The sequence below is a fragment of the Lytechinus variegatus genome, chromosome 2 (assembly GCF_018143015.1).
Source record: "Lytechinus variegatus isolate NC3 chromosome 2, Lvar_3.0, whole genome shotgun sequence".
In the NCBI taxonomy this organism is placed as follows: Eukaryota; Metazoa; Echinodermata; class Echinoidea; order Temnopleuroida; family Toxopneustidae; genus Lytechinus; species Lytechinus variegatus.
Genome location: NC_054741.1, coordinates 16,460,037 through 16,482,646, shown reverse-complemented (window position 1 = coordinate 16,482,646; position 22,610 = coordinate 16,460,037). Strand labels below are relative to the sequence as shown.

Sequence of the window (22,610 nt, the reverse complement as noted above, 5' to 3'; positions counted from 1 at the left end):
ACTGCATCTTTACTGTCGGGAGTGGTTCCCCCGGTATATCAACTCCAGACATATGAATCAGCCCCCAACTATTCAATCGCGAACCATCGGCGAACAACAGCGGACCGGTACGTCTTGTAGTTAGTCGACAGATAGTATATACCCTACTGTACACTTTGCTCTTGAACTTTAGCAAGCCGTATAGAGCGCACAGAACCACAAGGCAAATTATATGTTCTTTTGAGGTTTGATTTTGATATTAGAAAGGGGACAATAAAAATAACTCTTTTTGCTGTATGAATTCTTGAGAGAAGTTAGCTAGAGTTTAGTCATGTCAGCTTTAGGACCTGGACGAGGTTCGGCACTGGGTCCTGGACCGAGATCTGCTCTCAGCCCGGTAGGTAATATATGATTTCATATTACTTTCATCAAGCCTATATTATCTTTGCTTTATGATGCTGAATGATCACATTATGACGTGTAGCAGTTGGAGACGCGCTTGCGTGCATTTAATCATCAACATTTTAAAACACCACAAGATTACTATAATCATTGATATATATTTCAACCAAGCAAACTATATTTTCTTGTATTCACCATCTTCATCAAGGATATACCTCTACATGTATTAGTTGACAGTCATGATGCATGACAAACAATCTTTGATTGACCTTTTCTGACGTACACATGTGAAGTAAACTTTCTGTGTGCAGTGACGCGTTCGTGGGCGTAGTCAAATAGAACACTGAAAATGTTGAGTGTTATCCAAACTGATAAAAAAGCGAATTATTGTAATATTGGACCTGTGATCAATTTTGAAAGTGTTATTATTGAAATAGTGTGATCATGTACATAACCATGGACCTGAAACATGTTGGAACTTAATTGAAGGGGGGGCACAGGAAGGACATAACCTCCATTTAAGCTACCCCCCCCAAAAGAAAAAAAAAGAGTTGTGTCATTTTTCTCCTCGAATTTCGTCATGATGTGGCTAATTGGATGTCCAAATCTCTGGCAGAATGGTCCTTTATGTTTATTTTAAAAAAGTAATATTCGGCATAATTATAGTGCGCGGATGTATGGCTCGGCACCCTCAAATATTTTTGTCTCATAATACGCAACTTTGTAAAAAAAAAGGACTATGCCCCCCAAAAATCAGATTTGTTCCATGGAAAGTTTGGATGTTTTTAACCATATCCGAAAAATGGTGACATAATTCGCCACGATATGTAGCATGCTATCCGTGCGAATGCAGTTCCACCATGTAAAGAATCAGAGGATGACAATATTCTATTACATGGTATTGTAACAACAAGAATGGGTTACAAAATTGTTTTTTTTTATTCATCACTTTATGCAATGTTCAAAATCAAACAAAGGAACATAGGTGTATACATAATAAAAAGGAAATAAACCAGGTCATGAACTATTAAATTACATGCAGGGCAACGGAGGTAAATTACAGAGAAAACGAATCACAATATAAACAACATTTACAAAAACAATAATAACAACAAATAAAAGATCAAAGTTCGAGCATTAAAAAAAAACATGAGTGGGTACGTATTTCAAAGAAGTGTTCGGTGAGTCGGTTATAGTCACACACACAAAATTTCAACCACAAATTAAGGGGATTTTGTCCCCAAAAAAATTGACAAGTAAAAAAAAAAGGTCTTCACATTTAATTAAGAGGAAAAAGGGGGCACACTTCTGTTTTCATGGCATTTTTACATTACAAATTTTTAATTTTGCTTCTCAAGGGGGGGACGTGCCCCCTGTGAATGATGATGATGAATGGGTTAGCAATGGCGAAGGCAAAAAATATGATGATGATGATCATCATCATCATGGTGGTGGTGGTAGTGATGTAGAAGAAGATGATGATGATGACAAAGATGATGTTGATGATGGTGATGGTGATGATGATTATGATGGTGATGGTGATAATGATGATGGGGGTGATGGTTATGATGATGATGATGTTGATGAGTATATTGATGATTATGATGATGTTGATGATTAAAATGGCAATCAAAACTTAGCTCTTCTGGTGTACCGTATAATGTAGGCTTATATGATAAAGAGCAACTGTCATAACTCCGATTTACACTATATGAGAAGGAATGATGATGATAATACATAGTACAGTATAAATGACTGCATAACATGAGCAGCTAAGCACGTCCCAGATAATTGTTTTATCTCCCAACGTTATTCAAGATGCATTCATCACGTACATTGATAAAGGTTGATGGTTTATCTGATGGGTAAATGAATCGTGTTTTGATAATCAGCGGTATGTTTATTAGCCTTTACAACCTCAGTCACACCAACGGATTCGACTCCCGGTCGACATAAAACGATAGCACCATCTCGCACTTCACACTGCAATATCGAGACGTGTTTTCTTTTTAGCGTGTGTGTGCGTGTGTGTGTGCCTGCATCATCAGGGATGGAACCAGCATTGTCAAATGGGGGGGGGGGGATTTCATGAACAGCTTCATGAGCTTCAAGCTGCAGTGGGATATATAGTCCTCAAGTACCTTTAGGTTTATTTTTTACCAAACAAAGGTATGTTATAAATCAGGATGGTCAATATGCTAGCGCGAATCGCGAACTGGCGTTTTTGTATTATACCGACCTCAAACGGCATATTCTGAGCAACGTTTAAATTCATGAACAGATATAGGATATGTTTTTTTTTCTATACACAAAATAATGCAATCATATTAATTTTTTTACCGACATGTGAAAGGTGCCTTTTAGAGGATTGTTTGTTGGAAATGAAATGAAGTACAAGACACAAACCACACTAACAAATATTTCGAGCGCGAAGCGCGAGCCGAAATTTCTTATGTATATATATTGCCCTGAAAAAAAAAAATATTTTAAAGCGATTCATCATACATGTATAGGGATTCGTGAAGAGGATCCGCATCTCAAAAACCAAATAATGCGAGTTTATGGTTTATAATAATCTTGTTGGAATATAGTGCAAGCGAACGAACCATTTTTTTTTTCAGTTTCGCTAGTGTATGAATATGATAACACATAGCTTCCTTGAATGATACCCAAAATGGTGGAAATCTTATTCAAAGAAATGGAAAGAACACTGTTTTCGAAGTATTATGGTCACGTATTTGCCAAAATGACCTTTGATACTTGAGATTTCATCATCATCAGGATGAGTTCCATTTTGATATTCTGCATGTATTCGTTAATGTAGATAACAAGAAATTTATACTTTTCACCAAAACTTTTGATTTATAATGCTTGTATTTTAGACCTTAGGAAGTTAAATAACATATTGCGAGCGCGACAATTTGTTTTTATATTTAGAGATCCGAAATGGGCTGTCGAAAGCGCTTTTTAATTTTGTTATCAATGACATGATAAGTATAAGAAAAAGAATTAAAGCGCGATTTTGGCTGCCTTTTGTATGCAATGCAATTTTGATATAAATACCATTATTGAAATAAGTTTTTTCGAAAATTTCTCATCTTACAAAAAGGGCCCCAAGCGAATGTCCCCCCTCCCCCTCTTTAACCCCAACTCTGATTCGGAAAAGACTGGAGTAGTCCAAAACATCTCAACCATGACTACAAACTCATCATGTCATGTAGCCGTTATGTTTAGAACCAGGTATTGTATGATGTAATATTTCCCTCCATTTTTTTCTAGACACTTTATTTCCTGACATTTCTTACTTTATGAAAAAGACAAAAAGACCCTCAAGCGAATGTACCCCCCCCCGCCCCGATTCGAAAAAGACCGGAGTAGTCCTATACATGTCAGTCATGGTGACTAGAAACTCATGTGGCCGTTCTTTTTTTTTATATAGCAGCAGGCATTGTCTAATGTAATATCCTCCGAAGGCAAACATCTCGTAATGATATAATTAACTGCGCAGTGATTCGACAGATTATTGAATTACCAATATGATTTAATTATCTACCGATTCCCCCAAAACATTTTCCATGTCTTTCCTTTAGTGCTGTTTCTTTTAATGGCAAAAAAACCCCGACACAAATCAAACGTTCATCCACTCCATGTCGTTCCCACTGTCGTGTGATCCTTTACGAACAACGTAATTGGCCTCTCGTGACTGATTGCAAAATTTCAGAAAAGAAATCTCAGATCAGTGCGATTGCCACAACTGATCTGACACGATCTCATACGATCTGGTACGATCACTACGATCAATCCCCGATAAAGATCACCATTTTAATCGCGGTGCATGTCATGACAGTGGGGACTACAGTCCTACGGTGTATAAAAGCAAACAGCTAATCTTTTGCGACTGGTAATATTTCTCTCATCCAGGACCAAAAAGGGATATATTTACCCAAATTTGTCTTATTCTTTATGAAAACAACAATTTGTTTTTCGATTTCATTTGTTTTATTTTCTCGATTGATGATAAAGGCGATGTTATTCCAGATCGGAAATCATAGGTATCACAAATGAAAATGAGACAGCGAATCGTGAAATAATCTTATGATATTTTGAGCCATATTTCATTATGTTGTTCCAATGTTATGGTAAATCATACACAGCTTCCGTCCGCGGTTGACAAGGTTTTCCTAACCGTCACTCGGCGACCCAGATACAATCCAACATCGTCGGTATGCAGAGTATGTAGAATGACCCGAGGGGAGGCCACACTAGATCTAGGTCGGGACTTCATCAATAATGACTTGAAGAGGTTACAATGATCGCGTATATGAGCTCATTACAATCAGTCCTAATATTAATAATATTGATGATGGTTATAATGATAATTGCAGCAAGGCCCATAAAATTATTTGATTAAAAGGATTATTCTAACTTCTTATAAAAATATTTTTAAGACAAAATTGCGCTTATGAACATTTGAACGCCTGCTTCCCGTGATGCCTCGGTATAATAGATGAAAGAAGTATTGGCAAGTCAACCTAATGATGGTAGCATTTTACTCTCCATGAAAACAATGAATGGTAACTTATATAAATACCCGATCCAGTGGGTGATTTCAAGTACGGTGTTGAAATCTGGTGTTGGTGTTGTCACACCATCACTAGCCACAACACCGAACTTGAAATCAACCGATGTTGTATTTCAATGCTCTCTGTAGTATAGGACTATTTTGTTGTTCTGTCTTTCCGTTTCATATTTTCTATTCAATTCATATGCTCTGTTTAAATAACGAGCATCACCTCTCTAATCCAACATTCATCTACTTCAGCCCCCCTCCTCCCTCTCTCTCTTTCTCTATCACTTCCACCCCCTCCTCCGACTCCCACAAAATAATTAGTGTCCTTACTTTACTATAGGTAGGGCCTTATAGCCCAGCTAATATAGGACCCACTTAATGGTCAGTTATGTGTAAATCAAGTGTACATCTTGACAAATATATCTGTTTTAAGTTCTTAAAAATTTTCTTTTTTCTATTTTCAAGTACTTTTTCTTCCTCCAATGGAGCCAGACGTAGCATCAACAAAATACCAATGACAAATAGAGACAGAAGTTACTCCGAGTTCGAGATGACACCTTTTTTTTAGTGGAGGATTTATCTTGTTAAATCTATTTTACAATGTCACTCCATTTTCCTCTGCTCCTCCCTGCACCCGCTCTTCCTCTTTATATTACCCCTTCCCCTCATCCCTATTATCATAATGACTACTATGTCACTGACACGTTTTCTTTTATCACACTTTACTTTTCCTATAATAGCTGAACCCACAAGAAGAGGAAGATAAGATCGATCGACCGGTTATTACCGATCAAGACGTAACGGAAGCCGGTGAAGGACTTCAAGCCAACCCATTCACTATCTCAGAATCATTCAACAGACTCGAGGATGGAGATGGTAATACTGAAATTCTACCGCGGTTGTTATAATGATTGACCGCGGTTGTATTGATTGACCCCCGTTGTGGTTTTGATAAGTGAAAAACGTCGTTCGGAAGTATCAGAACATGTATAAGCTCTGTAATTCGTAGAGCTGGAATATTATTAATATGATAATGATTCATTATTTGTTTGTGGCTCGAAGTAAGCATGCATAAAAACCCAGAAAAAAACTAAAGTAATGCCCCAATAGCATATTAAGATATACACATCGTTCGCATCTTAAGTAAAATATAAAACATCATCATGCTCCTCATTTATAAAGAGTACTTTATAAGAAATATCACTTACTGCATTTGGAAATAAATAAATCCTTCATATTCTTTTTGAATGATAAATATTTGTTACTAATTCGTATATGTAAAGATAGTGAATTGAAAATGTTATGTCCTACACAATTTATTGAATTATGGGCTAAGACACTGCTCGGAGTGATTAAATGATAATCAAAATATGAATGTCTAGTTGGATAGCTAGATGTATGTCTCTTTAAAAAGTTAAAATCATCACAAAATACTAACAGAAGAGAACTATTATTTCAACCAAAATATCAAAAGATTTTTTTTAAGTAGAATCTCACTGGCTGATATAAGGTATCCTCATGCTCCAGTTGTACCGACAAAACCAACTTCAAAACGTGATAGGTCTCTCAGCAGTTTGGTAGATGTTACTGTTACCATAGTAATGGTTAGACATATTTTGTTTGGCCTGTCAGTCTTGATTATCAAACCAAGGAAAATTTTCAGATCTTACAACTGGATGGCGAAATAAAGATGAAATGCATCCCAGAATTTAAATACACTGTATTATTTCAAAGTGTTGTATTTTATTCTCTCCCTCTCTCTTTCTTTCTGTAGCTCCCCATATCTTCAGCGGTGGAGCCAAGGGTAGTGAAACCGTTTTCCAGAAGGATGCGAGGGAAGCCCAGCCCGTCAGAACCCTGAAGAACGTTCCGCACGGCCATTGCGTCGGATGCGGCGAAAAAATCACGTATGTTATCTTATTGTTAATTATCTATTAATTTCGGCAAAGGTTGACGTAGTGATCAAAAGAATTTGAGGGGGCATACACGGCGTATGTGGAAAATTTTCAATCTATGAGCGAGTGTATTGTCACAGTACGACAATACGCCAGACGGTGGCCTGTACTTATAGAGAAGAAGAAGAAGAGTGAAGTAACCTTTTCGATACAAAAATCTGATTTTATAATTGATTTGACCTAATATTTAGAAAATAATATGATACATATATTTTAATTTTAACCCCTTTTCCACCCTTTTTTTTCTTGGTCGGAATTTTTTTTGGAGGTCCATGACACGCCCCCCCCCCTCAATGGTACATCAGTGTTAGGAGATAAGAGTATATCTCACGTTTCAGAGACAGTACACTCTGAGAAATCTTTTCAACCAATCACAAAGTTAGTTTGATTTTTGTCTCGCCATCAGAACAGAGCGATTATAGGTGACGCATTTTCGACGGCGGCGTCGTCAACATTGAAAACTTAACCAAGGTTATTTTTTTTAAATGGACTCAGTTAATGAAACCCGGTCAGAAATATTTCCATAATGTGTATACATGTATATGATCATGGAAAATTATTTTAGAGGATTTCATTCGTGGTTGCACCAATTCACAAATATGAATATGACAAAAAAAAATGCGAAGGAAAGACAATGACGTTTTATTTATATTACTCCGTTTGTTGTACTTTAAAACACACACGCAATGAAATGTTCTGTTTCTAAATTCAGTCTGTTAATGTGTGGCGATTGAAGATATACATAATTATTTGTGCATCACAGTGATGTATTTATTTTATGGGTATATTAGTGCTCCAACACTCATTTATTTGGATTTAGATAGATTACTTTATTAATATGATATGTATCTATGTAAATGAATAATAAATGTATACTAGCATATATCATATTTATAATATTTGTTATATTATTTCATTTAAATCAGAGGGAAGTACACAAGGATTCGTGACCATGGATTTCACCACGATTGCTTCAATTGCGCCGTCTGCGGCAAGAATATGAGAGGAATTGGTGAGATTTCTTTCCTTCTACATTTATACAAAGGAATTTTCTTTGACAATTTTTTTTTAATCAGTTACAACATATGTTTTTTATCACCATTTTTAAAGGATGGGGGAGAAAAGTTTTGATAGATTTACAGAACTCGCCCGATCCACCTTGATCCATATTGTGCAAAAGACATTACAAAACACTGATTGAAAAAAAAAATCATAAACATCCAATTGTAGTTAATACTCTGGCTCGAGGCATTATAATTTAGGAAGCAGCAAAGGAGACTGTTCTTATTATTTTTCAAGTGATGGGGCAGGAAGAAAAGGAGGAGGGGAAAAATAAGTTGCATGCCGAAAAGATAAGACTTGGTCCCATAAATACAATCCATGAAGAAAATTATTTACAAAAAATAATAATAAATCAAAATCACCATGGAGCACCCCCCTTATACGATGTCCTGCCTCTGTTGTGAAGTTAAAAATTATGTCAATAATGTAGAGAATAGCTAATTATTTCATTGTAATGGATATTCTGATTGTTTTCTTTATTTTTTTACAGCTTTAAAAAGTATAAAGATTTTGCACGATATTTCGATTGCAGTTATAATAGGGAACGTGTCATGCAAACGATACAGTTTCTATTTTTCTTCATTTTGGCATGGAATTTGATATTGACTCGAAATTTCAGTTAGCGTCATCACAATATTACTCGAAGACATTTGCAACTTTGTTAATGATGAATGTCATATATGTAGTTATGTATATGAAATTCTTCATTATATAACTGAACTAGCTTAACCACATTTCAAAACATGCTTATCAGATTTAATCCAGAAATTCTCTTCCTGGTAAACAAGACCAACATTTGTGACTCAGATTTTATCCTTTAAAAAAAATCAAATTTTATGATAGATTTTGACATAATGTTTAGAAAATGACATTCTTTACTCTCTTTTTTTTCTCCTTCATTTTTATTTGTCGTGATTTTTTTTTTGGGGGGGAGGCAGCGCCCTCCTAACCCCCCCCCCATCTGTACACCACTGCTTTTATGTTTTGAAAATACGTCATGTATTTAAAAAAAAATGTAATCAAATGAGACCTAAACCTTGTTAATGTTAGAATGTAATCACAATTTTCCATATTTCTCATTTTCAATCTGTAGATAGGCCTATATATGAAGTGTGGGATTGCATTTCACTTGCATCTTGCAGGCTACCATCTAGTTTTCTTTAAATCAACTTTGATTATTAATTGCATCTTAACTCACTTATCCTTACACATGCAGGCTATTATGAAGTTCGAGGAGAGATTTACTGCAAGAAAGACCGTCCTATGTGAAATGACTACATGAGCATGATGCATGGAGTGTGAAAATGGTATAAATAAGATAAACGGCAAATTTAATCGATATTTCATTCATAAAATTTCGTTTGGGGGAAGGCTTGTTGGTTTCCATGTATGCATGGACGAAACATAAAAATATTTTTTGTTTCTCTGTAGATGAATATTATTTAGAAATCAGTGTTCAAGTTAAAATGAAAAAAATGTAGGTCTATACGTTTGTCATGTTCTTATTAAGCATGCATATAAAATGATGCTCATGATTATTTTTCTTGATTGAATGCGGTAATGTGCATGTTTGCAATATTTAAGTAACATAAAGATTAATTTTTTTTATCTAGGATCAAAATTAAGGGTAAGATCGTTCTGAATGTGATGGAATGTTCATAATCACCTGGACCAAATAGAGACTTTATGTTTTCGTTAAAAAATCTTAATTTGGTTAGTGCTGTCATTATTTAGAATGAATATGATACCTGAAAATGGTAAAATAATTATGTTCAAATAAAAGAAGCCCCAATTTAAAAGTCGCATATATTAAGGTAAAAATGCATACCAAGTGAAAAAATGTGAACAAAATTAATATGATAAACACCCCGATATCATTCTATTTCAACTCTCGGTTCTTGTGAATGCTGCTCTTTGATTGATTTGATTTATCATTTTACATTTCACAGAAACATACATCTTTAGAAAATGAGATTATAATGACATTCACTTTTTTAAAAGTAATTTTATCCAAGGGCGTAGGCTAGTGTGCACGTGCACCCTCCCGCTGAGGCGGAGTTCCGACACTGACATAGCAAAACGAAATTTGTACCCCTTATTCTGCTTTTAGCAGCTGATTTTCCAAAATTTAGTTCCACCTCCCCAAATACTTCCACCTCCCTGCAGGCACCTCCCAATGCTCAAACCAGCATACGCCCTTGTACACTGTAAAAACTGTAGGATTAAAACTGACACAAATTGGTGTTAATAGAGGACCACACCCTGAGGTGTTAAAATTACACCCTAGAGATTGAACATAACACCAAAAACGACCAAAAGTGTTGTAATAACATCTATAGGTGTAAAAACTAACACCACCTATTTAACACCGGTGTAAAATAACTGGGGTGGTCCTCTATGTACACCGGTTAATACCACAGTTTGTGCTGTGTAGTATCACGTAAAATATAAAAAAAAATCTATAATTAAAGAATATAGCTTGTAAATATATGGATTTTGATATCCACGTTATAGTTTAAAAAGAATTAATTTTGGTAGAAATACATGGATATGGTGTATAAAGATATATTTTTTTAAAGACTGAAATGATTTGAAATCATTGGGATTCGTTTAGATATAAATCTGAACCAAGTTTGCTTGAAGACTCCACGTCACTTCCGCTGTGTGTAACGATATTGAAACGATCGATATCTTTCTTTGTAATCTATATCGCGTTTCATTATTTTTTTTGTTATCGTTGCGCTTTTATGTTTTTCGTATTAACCTGGCTACCCGTGTATATTACTGTGACTTTGATACCTTTTGTTTTTGGTTGTTTATTTTAATTGTATGCTCAAAATTATCTCTCCCGCCAGTCTCTGGTAAACTTGTAGTTTGAACAATTCAGAAAGACAATATTGTTGGATAAGCAGTGTGGTATATATTTTATTGTTTTAATGTTTAATATATTATTAAGTTTCTAATTCATTTGTTTCAATATGATTATTCAAATGATAATTAAATTAACATAAAGATACGAACATACAAAGGAATAATCACATTATGAAATACTCCATTGATATTTAAAATGAATGAATAATAAAAGGTTGGATAAATGAGTAAGTAAATGAAAGACAATCAGTTAATTAATCTTTAATACATTTTCAATCCATATTTCATGGGGGAAAATATTGTTAAATATGAATCACATCGCTTCATTGGACGCTATTTGTGAATGCTTTGAAAGAAGTGCATTTTGTTACAAAACTATTTGTACAAATTTGTTAAAATGAATGAATTATGATAATGTAATGTTTCGGAAGAATAGCAATTGCACTGTAGTGCATGATTTTCATTACTGACACAATTAATGGTTATAATTTGTTTTAATCACAAATCTCTTAATTTGCTTTTTCCCCATACACTATACTCTATAAATAATTGTCTTTTTGTCTTCCTTTTTTGCAGGTTATTTCGAGGTCAAGGGTAACTTTTACTGCAAGGTACACAGACCGATGTAAAAAAAAGTTGTCAACCAATTTTTATACCAAATGATTGCAAGTTTTACAATATAGAAAAAATGCTCCCTTTGTTATTCGCTTAATCCACAGTTAAAGGGATGGTCTGGGCTGAAATTATCTATATCTAAATAAATAAAGTAAAATTCACAGAGCAACATGCTGAAAATTTCATCAAAATCGGATAACAAATAACAAAATTATTGAATTTTAAAATTTATCAATATTTTGTAAAAACAGTTATATGCACATCGTCATGAATTTTCATTAGGTGGGCTTATGATGTCACATCCCCACTTTCCTATTTCTTATGTTATTACATGAAATCATAAATGTTTCATTTTTTCATGAATGTGTAAATGGTGTGTCTCCTTTATGATGAAATAAGTTGCGCTGGAAATAACTAATGCACTCTATCAGTTTTCAATCCAATTGTTTTAGTGCTTGGTAAATTTTTTTTGAATAAACCCAATTTCATATAATGAAATACAAAAGAACAAGTGGGGATATGACATCATCAGCCCACCTAACGAATATTCATAATGACATGCCTATAACTGTTTCACCAGAATAATGCAAATCTTTAAAATTCAATAACTTCGTTATTTGTTATCCGATTTTGCCTGGACCGTTCCTTTAAAACACCTTAGTATAAAATAAGTTTTTACAATTGACCTTCTTGATTTCGATAATGTCTGGATTAATTCTTACCAGCTACATACTGGATTTGTTTTTGTATCAGGAAGTTGATTCAGATGTGGAATATTATTTATTATCTTTTTAACAGAACATTAATATTGACTCGAGATAGGAAACGAATACTAGTAAACAAAACAGACCTACATTTAGAAAGGAAAAAAATGGGAAAGTGAATACTAGTAGCTTTGGAGAATCGAAAGACAATTATTTCATTCTTCGCGGCTTCAGCAACACTTGGGTGGCAATACAATGGATGTTTCTTTTGTAACAGGAATCTAATATTAGTTTCCTTATTGCTTTAAAATAGCGTAAAACGAAACAGCATAATATTTAAGAAAAAATTGATGAATTTGAAACAGTCAAACGACGGTATATTTATTTCGCGCTGTGTATACAGGGAACACGATAAAAATCAATATCTGATTGAGAAACATTGTTTGATGATTAAACCTATATCCTGATGGACTTGAGACGAAATGTCAGGCATTCAGATTTTCCAGGCAATATCTATAGTGATTTACGTCTAATACTGAATAATGATCAAGAAGATTAATTTCAAGAGGTTTTGGGTTAGGCTTGTATGTTGTTGGTTTTTTTTTCTCGCGAAATGTTTGTAAATTATGATCAGAGTGACAAAGTGTATTAAGATGAACGTGTTATATTTTTACACTCAAGAAAATACCTGCTAAGATTGATCTGGAAATTGATCCGGTCTGTTGTGCCACACACTCTTCTGACCCAGAATAAGATCCAATTTGACAAGTTTTTTTAAGCCAGGTCCGACCCTTAACTTATTGGGCCTTATTCCATGTTATTTTTTTTATACCAACGGAGTGTGGAACCCTATAACAGACCCGATTTTCATGTCAGTCACACCTGACATTTTTTTAGAGTGTTTAACGCATTTAATATTTTTATTGCTGTATTGTTTGTACATATTTATTTCGCACTGTTAATACTGAATGGCTTGCCTACGAATAGAAAATCAGATGTTTATGTAATTCATGCACTTTTCTCTGATCGCTTTCATTTATCTATAGCCTTTGTAAGTTATTATTTCTCAATTTTCTTTTGCACCTTTCTTGTTTATGTTGAAACGCACGATATAAAATAAACAATTTAAATGATGAATGTTATTGTCAGAATTGATTTGTTTTCTGGCTCACGCAGAAATTGCCCACGGAGATTGACAGCACTCTAAAAAAAAGAAATATTAACTAAACATTTTAAAGGTTGGAGGAGTGACAACATTTTCTAAATGTTGCATTTACCACTTTAAATGGTTCTACCCAACCTTTAATATGTTGGATTCAGCTTTATACAAGGTTGGATGTAACATTTGGAAAATGTCACTCCTACAACATTTCAAATGTTGAGTTAACATTCGAATTTTTAGAGTGAGGGAGATAGGGGTGGTATAATATTATTGAGGGGTTACAAATCACAAATGTGAGTGGAGCACGAGCTGATTTTTTATTTTGCGACATGAAAACTGGATATTCAAGCACTTTTTCAATCATAATTATATTGGGTATCTAATGAAACAATGCGAGCGCGAGCTGATAAACTGCCCTCCCCCTCGACTAGTCACAAGGAAGAAAAAGCGAAAAAAGAGGAAACCCAAATGAAAGTTTGTAAGTTAAAAATGCTGTTTCATTGCTTGTTCTGCATTATGATTATTGTACGAAGAAATATATAAATGTTGGAAATGGAAATAAATAAAATGAAATGAAAAAAACATGGTAAATTAATCAAAAATCATCCGATTATTCTGAGGCCTATCATTAAATTCGGTTCTTTTGAAGTGAGCCTATATGACCCCCCCCCCCCCCCTAACCTGGCTACTGGCCTTAGGATCATAACGTCACGGGTGAAAGGACAATGCTAGATTTGAAAGATGTACCCAAGATGGGGGGGGGGGGGGGGGCAGAGAGAGAGAAAAAAAAGTGTTGGAAAGGGACAAAAAACATAATTTACCCCTGTTTAGTAAGCGAATGGATAAAAGGAATGTTATTTTTTGTTAGAAAAAGAAAACAGTGAAAAGGAAAGAAAGGAGAAAAGGGAGTGGGAAAAGTAAATGAGGAGGTAGAAGAAGAATAAACGTAAAAGTAGAAGAATATGAGAAAAGGGCCAGAGGGAGAAAAGACAAGGAAAAGAAGACCCAGGTGAGAAAGGAAGAAAAAGGTTCATAGTTTCCTTCACAGGAGGCGGCATGGAGGGGGTGCATATGAATGAGAAATGTGAAATAGAAGAAGTTAAGTAAAAAAAAAAAAATCCAGAGGATGTGACGGCGGACAAAGCATATACTGTTTTTGCCACGAGAGGGCAGCAAATTATAATCCTGCAAAGATCTTTGATATTATTTTTAGTCGATGTCTATATAGGCCCTGCGATCCGAGTAGTACAGGAGTGGATCCAGCTTTCGCCAATAGCAGGGCCGGGGGGGGGGGCGTTTTCCTTTATATTTCCCCCGGTCGGCCGCTCGAAGTTGACTTTTTTTTGGGGGGGGGGGGGCTTTGAAGGGGTAGTCCCAACTGACAGTCACTTCTTAGCTACATAAACAAAACATGAAAAAATAAGCTCATAAGCCCTATTTAAATAGTATGAGCAAGATGTGTATGTAACTATATTTACTGCGAGCGCGAGCATTATTTTTTGAACAAACATTCTGGTCTGATCAAGAAGGGACTTGTTAAGGATTGTTTGCAGTTAGCCACGAAGACGATACATATTTCAACATTGATTTTTTTTCGACATTACGACCTAAAATTTTACATGAACAGGATAGGTAAAATAACTAAACAATGCTAGAGCGAAGCGCGAGTGGAAAAAATTGAGAGTTATAGGCCTAAAACAGGACATTCTATTCATGTTTTGTAAATCATAAAAAGGATGGGTAATTAGGTATCTTCCTAATGCGAGTGCGAAGCGCAGGCCAATTTTTTTTATATTGATCTGAAACTGGATGATAAATCTAAGCACATGCTTTAAATAAAGAACAGGCTGCGAATTTCGGATTTATAGAATCTGGGCATTCTAAAGACATTTTTATCTCGTGAATAAGAAGCACGCGCTGAAAATATTTGATATTGCGATTTGAACATGGATCAATATAAGCACAGCACTGTGTGGGAAAATTGTGAAGTGGATGTAGATCGCATTTAATAAATAATGCGAGCGCAAAGCGCGAGCTGATGTTTCATTATTTTTATTTCTACCTTTAGGACTGGGACTGTCATCATATGAAAAAATTATGACTATATCTTCCTATATTTAAGCGCGAGATAATACATGTCGTTATTCCTTTTAAGAAAAGGGACAATTCAATTATTAGGAATTCATGAAAATTTCATTATCTTATTTATTGATGTAATAAAACTAATGAGAGCCCGAAAATTGATGTTAAGGCCTGGCAGCTGGACATTTTAAGCGCTTTAATTTATAATTATGAATAATAGGACGCATGGGTTAATATATATTTTCAACAATTAATGTAAGGACTAGGCCTGCAGGTTTTGATTTGATTTTATTTTATTTATTGATTTCCGTTTCACAATTGTACACAATAATGACAAATATTATGATCATCGGTTGGACTCGAAAAAAATAGTGATTGGCAGTCCAACCTCCGCTAAATAATTCCCACTATGCTTTCTCAAACCCTGATGTATTTGTACATATAATATGTTATCATATCATTATTTTACATAATGTTATATTATATCTCCCATCATTTGGTAAGTGAGATACGTATATGGTCTTACAAACAAGCCTTTGAATGCCAAGATTATCAGGTCTGAATTTCAAAAATTTTCAGCTCGCGCTTGCAATATCTGATTAATGAGATACGTATCATGTTCATAATTACAATGACTACAAAAAGTGCTTTACGTGTTTAGGTGAAATTCTAAAAAAAAAAAAAAAAAAAAACTCTTGCATTGGCGCTCGTATTAGAAGGCTATGGTGAGATGTGTATGCTCTTCATGAATTCCTTTTTAAAAGTCCTTAAACTGTCCTTGTCTTGGGTCAACGTATACAAAAAATCAGCTTTATTCGCATTATTTGTTAAGTGAGATACATATCCGTTTAAAGGCATAGGTGACAAATAAAGCGCACTCGGCGCGCCCACTATAAGTGACTCAAAATTTTTGCTGGTGCCCCCTGACTTGCCCCACTAGTATCCACTGGTACCGCCTACCATAGTAGTAGAAGTAGTAGTCGTAGTAGTAGTAGAAGTAGTAGTAGTAGTAATAATAATAATAATAATAATAATAATAATAATAATAATAATAATAATAATAACAACAACAACAATAATAATAATAATACTAATAATAATAGCTGTATTTATATACCGCCTTTTGCCTGAGGATTCAAAGTGCATGCTATTATTACCCCGGCTTTAGCTAGTAGTAGTAGCAGTATTAGTAGTAGTAGTAGTAGTAGTAGTAGTAGTAGAAGTAGTAGTATTAGTAATAGTAGTAGTAGAAGTTTATTATTATTTTTATTATTATTATCATTATTATTGTTATTAGTAGTAGTAGTAGTAGAAGTAGTAGTAGTAGTAGTAGTAGTAGTAGTAGTAGTAGTTGTAGTAAGTAGTAGTCGTAGTAGTAGTAGTAGTAGTAGTAGTAGTAGTAGTAGTAGTAGTAGTAGTAGTAGTAGTAGTAGTAGTAGTAGTAGTAGTAGTAGTAGTAGTAGTAGTAGTAGTAGTAGTAGTAGTAGTAGTAGTAGTAGTATAGTAGTAGAAGAACCAGGGGAGTGCGAGGCAAGCCGGAGACATTGATATTCCGATTCCGTTGATATGGAAAAAAAATACAAAACGGGAAAAAAAGAATGATCGACACATTGACTGGTTGACATGAAAAAAAAGACACGAGGAAATACGAGTACCTTTATTTGGCTTGCATACGCGCCTTAAAAAGGTGTGGGCGGTTTCTCATTATACGCTAACCAATTAGAAAGCTGGGAATAATGTTATGAATGGACTGTTGTGGGTAAATGAACTTTGGCTGAAACCGGAGTGAACTTGCATGATGCAAGAAGAATCATGCGCTATTCTATTAATAGGGTGAAATGGATATCGAAGTAATCACTTTTATTCTTAAAAAATAAAATTGATTAAACATTGAGACATTTTCTTTTCTTGATCAATTTTCTTAGCAAAAATAACCTGTTTTCCAGGCTTGTTTTACAGATTATTTTTCCCAAATTTAAATCATATGTTCAATTTGTCAAATTCTTGGCATTACAATTCCCTTCTTTGCGAATGGTAAGTTCCAAAGGGTCACATGACATTGTTGATGTACGTAAACTACTCGTAGTAGTAATCGTAGTTCGGCTTTGTACATGTACACAATACCGGCGCGGCGATATTGATGATGACGCATATACATGCATGCACGAGAAAGTCACTGCATACCTTTATTTGAGCCGAGGCAGCAGACAGAGTCCGAAGATTATCGAGCCTCGTTTTTCTCTTAAAATTCACCATTTTTCTTAGGATTTTGATCAACGTGTTGATTATTCCCTTGCCGAGTACCACATTGATAGGCATCCAACACCAAGAAGATAAAATAGTGATTGCGACACCCGTATGCTAGCCCCATCTTCAAGAAAGAGGTTCACTCACGTGGCTCGACTTTGCGTATTGGGAGTGGTAGCACATGGTCCGCGGTACCGGCATATTTTGTTTACATTTTGAATGAATGAACTAGACGATTTAGCACTTGTGGAACTTTTGAAAAACATCAGTGTCGGTCTAATTTGTACTTGTTACTAGCCCTGCTGACTGTCAAGATCATATATAAATCAGACTGATCCAAGTTCCAACATCATTAGACAGTGAATTCGGTTTGCTTGAGTATTTTGCTGGAGAAAGAGATAAGGAAAAAAGATGGCTGACGAGAAAGGACAAGGAGATGCGCAGGCGGTAGCGAACCCTGTTGCCAATGGCAAACCCGCCGACGATGGCGACGATGACCGCGTCGCTTTGAAGCCCAAGATCTCGCTGTTAAATGGAGTAACGATCATCGTCGGAATCATCATCGGTTCCGGTATTTTCATCTCCCCTCAGATTGTGTTGAAGTTGAGCGGATCACCTGGAATGTCGCTGATTGTTTGGACCTTGTGCGGTGTGTTCTCGATGGTCGGTGCCCTGTGTTACGGCGAGCTGGGCACCATGATTACCATGTCCGGCGGTGACTACGCCTACATCCTCACCGCCTTCGGCCCCCTGCCCGCCTTCCTACTGCTTTGGGTTACCCTCGTCATCATCAGGCCAACAGCTCAGGCAGTGGTTGCTATGACATTTGGTCAGTATATTCTGCAGCCGTTCTTCTCACTGGATTGCCCTCCGCCTGATATTCCCATCAAAATTCTGGCAGCTATTTGCATAAGTAAGTCGGTACACAAGCATGACAAGTTCAAAATTAATGATTAGATCCAGATGCCCTTGGTTTTTTTTTTTGGGGGGGTTAGTATTTTTTAATTATTTAAAGTAACGATGCTTAAAAAGTAGATCTAAATCTAATATTACTTAGTAGAGGTCTAACAGCCTTATCAAATTTTATTTCAATTACAACACCCTATGTCGGTCTCCAGTGCAGTATCAGGTATGCAATAAGTGGAAAATGTGGTAAACATGGATTAAAAGATCCTCCAAGAGGTCTAGATCTACATTATAAATACATGTAATAATGTATCATGGGATGAATATAGATTGAGCTTAAAAATAGGTGTTTTAATTCTACTTTGAAGTAGAGTAAATAAAATTGGTGAAACAGAATTCCACTGTTCTGGTGTGGCTTTCTGAAACACCAGACTGGGATTCCGCCATATCCCCAGATAATTTGGTCTTGACAGTGATTTTCGAGCAGAGAGAAGTTTTATTGAACCAGAACAGAGGTTTAAAGATCTTGAAGATAAGCCGGGCAATACATTGGATATATGAATACAAGAAGTTTGTATTTGGACCTAGATTTAATGGGTAGTCAATGAAGGTCAGATAAGATACATGTAGGGGTGATGAGTTCAAACTTTCCTTTTTGAGAATAAGTCTTGCAGCAGAATTTTGTCTAGTCTTTGGGTTACAAAGTGCCTATATTGTAATTTGTCTAGAAGTGATTCCTTAGAGTGTGATAAAAAGCCTCATCAGAGATAAAAGGAAATTATGCAAATAAATATAACTCTTAAACAATCATATTGATTTGAACAAGGGCCTTCAAATGGGTTTAAAACTGAAGGGGGGGGGGGTGACCATGTAGAAAATCACAATGGTAACTGGTATGTTTTAGTTTTGTGCACACAGGAGGGGGGCGAGTGTTTAATTGCAGGTTCCACATTTAGGATCCAGGTGAGATGTCTGATTTTTAATCACCTTCATTCATGAAGTAAAAAAAACTACTGAGATAAAACCCTTTTTAATTTATAGACAGATGAGTGGTAATTGCTGTAGACTATTTCTTTATACACATACATTTATTCAGGGAAAAATTACATGGGGTGGGGGGATTTAGCCCCCAAAATGTTCAAAAGAGCCCTTGAACTTAAAAGAAGGAGCCCTGAAAGATCACCATTCATCCATCTTAAAGCTTACAAGCTTATCCAATGTTGCAAATTAAGACAGTAGGCTGTACATGTACATGAAGGCCAAAGTTGTGAAAAGAAAAAAAACAATATGCCTGCACATATTGCACTCTGCTTACTGTGGTCATTAAAGACAACTGACAGGTGCATGTCTATATTTTTTTTAATGATCATTGAATTGTACCTGCATCTTAAATGGAGCAAGATACAAACCACACTGTTTTTATTTTTGTTTTCCTTTTTGTTGTTTTTTACCTCTCTTGTATTGCAGCTTTTCTTACACAACAATAATGCCATTTTTATACAATGTACTTCATTCAATAGGTAGCCTACCTGTACATGTAATTTACTCGTTACATGTATATTAGTGTTGGGAACCAGACAGTTCATGTAGACGAGACATTAAAGCTCATTTATTTGAGAAGAATGCTCTCATGTCCCCATTGTTATAAATATTGATGAAATTTGTTGACCCCCACTCTCTCATGATGAGGATGAAGAAGATCAATAATGAAGGGGCTATGGGGGTACTGATGCAGTATATAGATGTCTTGGTTTGTGCTCTATTGACCGTCTGGGAAATGCAAACACTGGTTTGAACTGTAGATCTTAATATAACAAGCAATCTCTTCATACTCATACCGTATACCTTTGTACTTAAATTTTGACATTTTGGGGGCATCTTTCTATTTGACAGTACAAATTGGAAATATGACAATTATAATTGATTAATAATGATTGATAGCACATTGATTTTTCATTGTAATGTTCAAAGTAAAGATAATGATAAAAAAGACCTTACCATTCTTGAGCAGTTACATGTAGGTAAAAAGTGACAGGCGGCCTTACCCCTCCCCATGGCCTTATTTACTCCCACTCTCCTATAAACAAAAATTATTATTTTTTTTTACAAATTTTCAATACATTTTATCTCTCTTTGATTGTATAGTAGTAGATAAATGTTTGTTTGAAGTGTCATATTAGGCTGTATGGCAATGTTTTGGAAATGAACTACAATGTTATTCCTTTGTGATAAAACTGTTTACATGTACATGTATGCATTTGGATTCAGTATCTCTGAATAACCTAAATTTGAATGCAGCAGGAGGGCCTGGAGTGCCTCCATGTGCTTGCCAATTATTTCCCGCTCCACCGTAAGTCTGACGTGGGTATCCATTTTTAGAGGCAACCATCTTTGGATGCCAGCACAAAATGTACTATTGCAATGTGAACAAGTGATAATTTCCGCTTGGATGTCTCCTGCGCAAATTCTCTATTCATTCTAATTGATCGCCCAAAGTATGCAGAAGTATAGATCGGTTTTGTACAGCCTTGTCAAGCCTTTGTTATTGATGAAACGGCGGGAAGATTTGTTCTTTGTTAAATGGGATGTCATGCAGAGCTACGTTTGATTGTCATTTTTGAAGGGCTGCCAAAATGAGATAATATGATTAAGACTGAGCACTGGTTCCGTCATTTACATTTGCTCCGGCGACAATTGCTCCGCTGTAAATTCCACGCTAATGAATAGGATGACCAACGGCCAAGATTTATTATAGGCCTACACTATCGGCCTGTCCTAAACCCAACCCTCAACCTAACATGAAACCCCATTGCAACCCTAACCCTATCTTAGACGAAATTACGCCGGAGAAATTGTCGCCGGAGCAAATGTCGTGTCACCGTTACGGTTTCCTTCACGATGAAATACATATAGAATGAGAGAGGGAGGGGGAGAGAGGGGGGATGCCAATTGCAGGTCAGTGACGCCCCTAATTTCCTATTTTGATATTTAACACAAAAAATTAGTAAAATATGGATGAAGAGTGAACATGAACATGTATTAGTTAGGTTTCATGAGTATAACATTTATGTAAAATTGTTTAACGTATACATGTAGGCCTTTCTACCTCCATGCCTAAACAGTATACATGTACATTTTGGCAATATTTGGGGGTATAGGCCTACATGGCTACCAATATACATGTACCCCCTGCTGTAAATTCTAGAGCAAAAATGTATACGATTATTATTATAAAGCAGGACAAGACAAGAATGCTGCTCAATATTTTTTGTCGACATGTCTTGTGTTGCCCTGCAAGGGAATAGGGATGCTGCTGCTCAATATTGTTTTTGTCGACAAATTTGTGTTGCCGTGCCACTCTGAAAGTACAGTGAACTTATCACCTTACATGACCAGAACCTTGGTCCGTGGCCAGATGTTTATGGAATCACAGATGAATGTTTGAAAACATCACTCTCACTGCGCCAAACCACATCTCTGCACATCCAAACCCTCTATTACATGTACATGTATATTGCCAACCTTCGAGAAATTTGTATTTCTTTCCATACCTGTTTCTTTCATGCTTTGTGTCTAGATAGAATTTAACAATGTTTTGCAGAATACTCCATCATTTAAGGCATTGTTTTTCGTGATTAATCAAACCATGGTCAAACGGCCATACTCACTACAATTCCAGCTGGAATGGCAACATCAGTTGCAATTCACATATATGCACCTTCCCCATGCATGTGGGGCGGATGGAGGGTGAAAAATGGGAGGAAACGAACAAAATAAGAAAAGAGGGCAAGAGGAAGAAGAAACGTAAGATTATAGGAAGAAAGAAAAGAAAAGAAGAGGGTGAGGAGAAGGAAGGGGGATGAAGGGCAAGAGGAGGAGGGGGATGGGAAGAAGATGAAGAGAAGGAGGAGGAGGTGGGTCCAAAGATCGTGCTATTGCGATGACTTTGTTTCCTGCTCTCGGGAACGAAAATTTCCCAGGCTTTCTCCGGGGGCATCCGATGACACAATAGAACTGAAGCCACCACCTTGACCTTGTGTTTTCAATAATTATGA

At 35.7% G+C, this 22,610-nt stretch overlaps 2 protein-coding genes across 3 annotated transcripts in view; both read left to right on the top strand.

Moving 5' to 3' along the window:
- Window positions 1-82: 82 nt before the first annotated feature.
- LOC121409393 (PDZ and LIM domain protein 4-like) lies at window positions 83-11,627 on the top strand. 2 transcript variants are annotated; one of them, XM_041601328.1, is made up of 6 exons: window positions 83-376; window positions 5,692-5,827; window positions 6,726-6,858; window positions 7,833-7,918; window positions 9,185-9,275; window positions 11,416-11,459. In XM_041601328.1, the coding sequence occupies exons 1-5, from the start codon at window positions 311-313 to the stop codon at window positions 9,235-9,237; spliced, it is 474 nt and encodes a 157-aa protein (XP_041457262.1). In that variant the 5' UTR covers window positions 83-310; the 3' UTR covers window positions 9,238-9,275; window positions 11,416-11,459. The 2 variants fall into 2 exon arrangements, with proteins under 2 accessions (XP_041457262.1, XP_041457263.1); XM_041601329.1 differs by lacking the exon at window positions 9,185-9,275 and having other exon boundaries at window positions 11,416-11,627.
- Window positions 11,628-17,505: 5,878 nt separating this feature from the next.
- Window positions 17,506-22,610, top strand: part of LOC121407440 (large neutral amino acids transporter small subunit 1-like) — a 53,023-nt gene continuing 47,918 nt past the window's right edge. The window contains exon 1 of the mRNA XM_041598509.1: window positions 17,506-18,562. Coding sequence (XP_041454443.1) covers window positions 18,061-18,562 — 502 coding nt within the window. The 5' untranslated portion in view covers window positions 17,506-18,060. The remainder of the gene's footprint in view (window positions 18,563-22,610) is intronic.

Bases quoted from the DNA above. Each gene is read 5' to 3' on its own strand.
- LOC121409393 (XM_041601329.1), top strand. From the start codon at position 311: ATGTCAGCTTTAGGACCTGGACGAGGTTCGGCACTGGGTCCTGGACCG. The intron at 5,828-6,725 runs GTAATACTGAAA...TTCTTTCTGTAG, and splicing joins CAGACTCGAGGATGGAGATG to CTCCCCATATCTTCAGCGGT. The intron at 6,859-7,832 runs GTATGTTATCTT...CATTTAAATCAG, and splicing joins GGATGCGGCGAAAAAATCAC to AGGGAAGTACACAAGGATTC.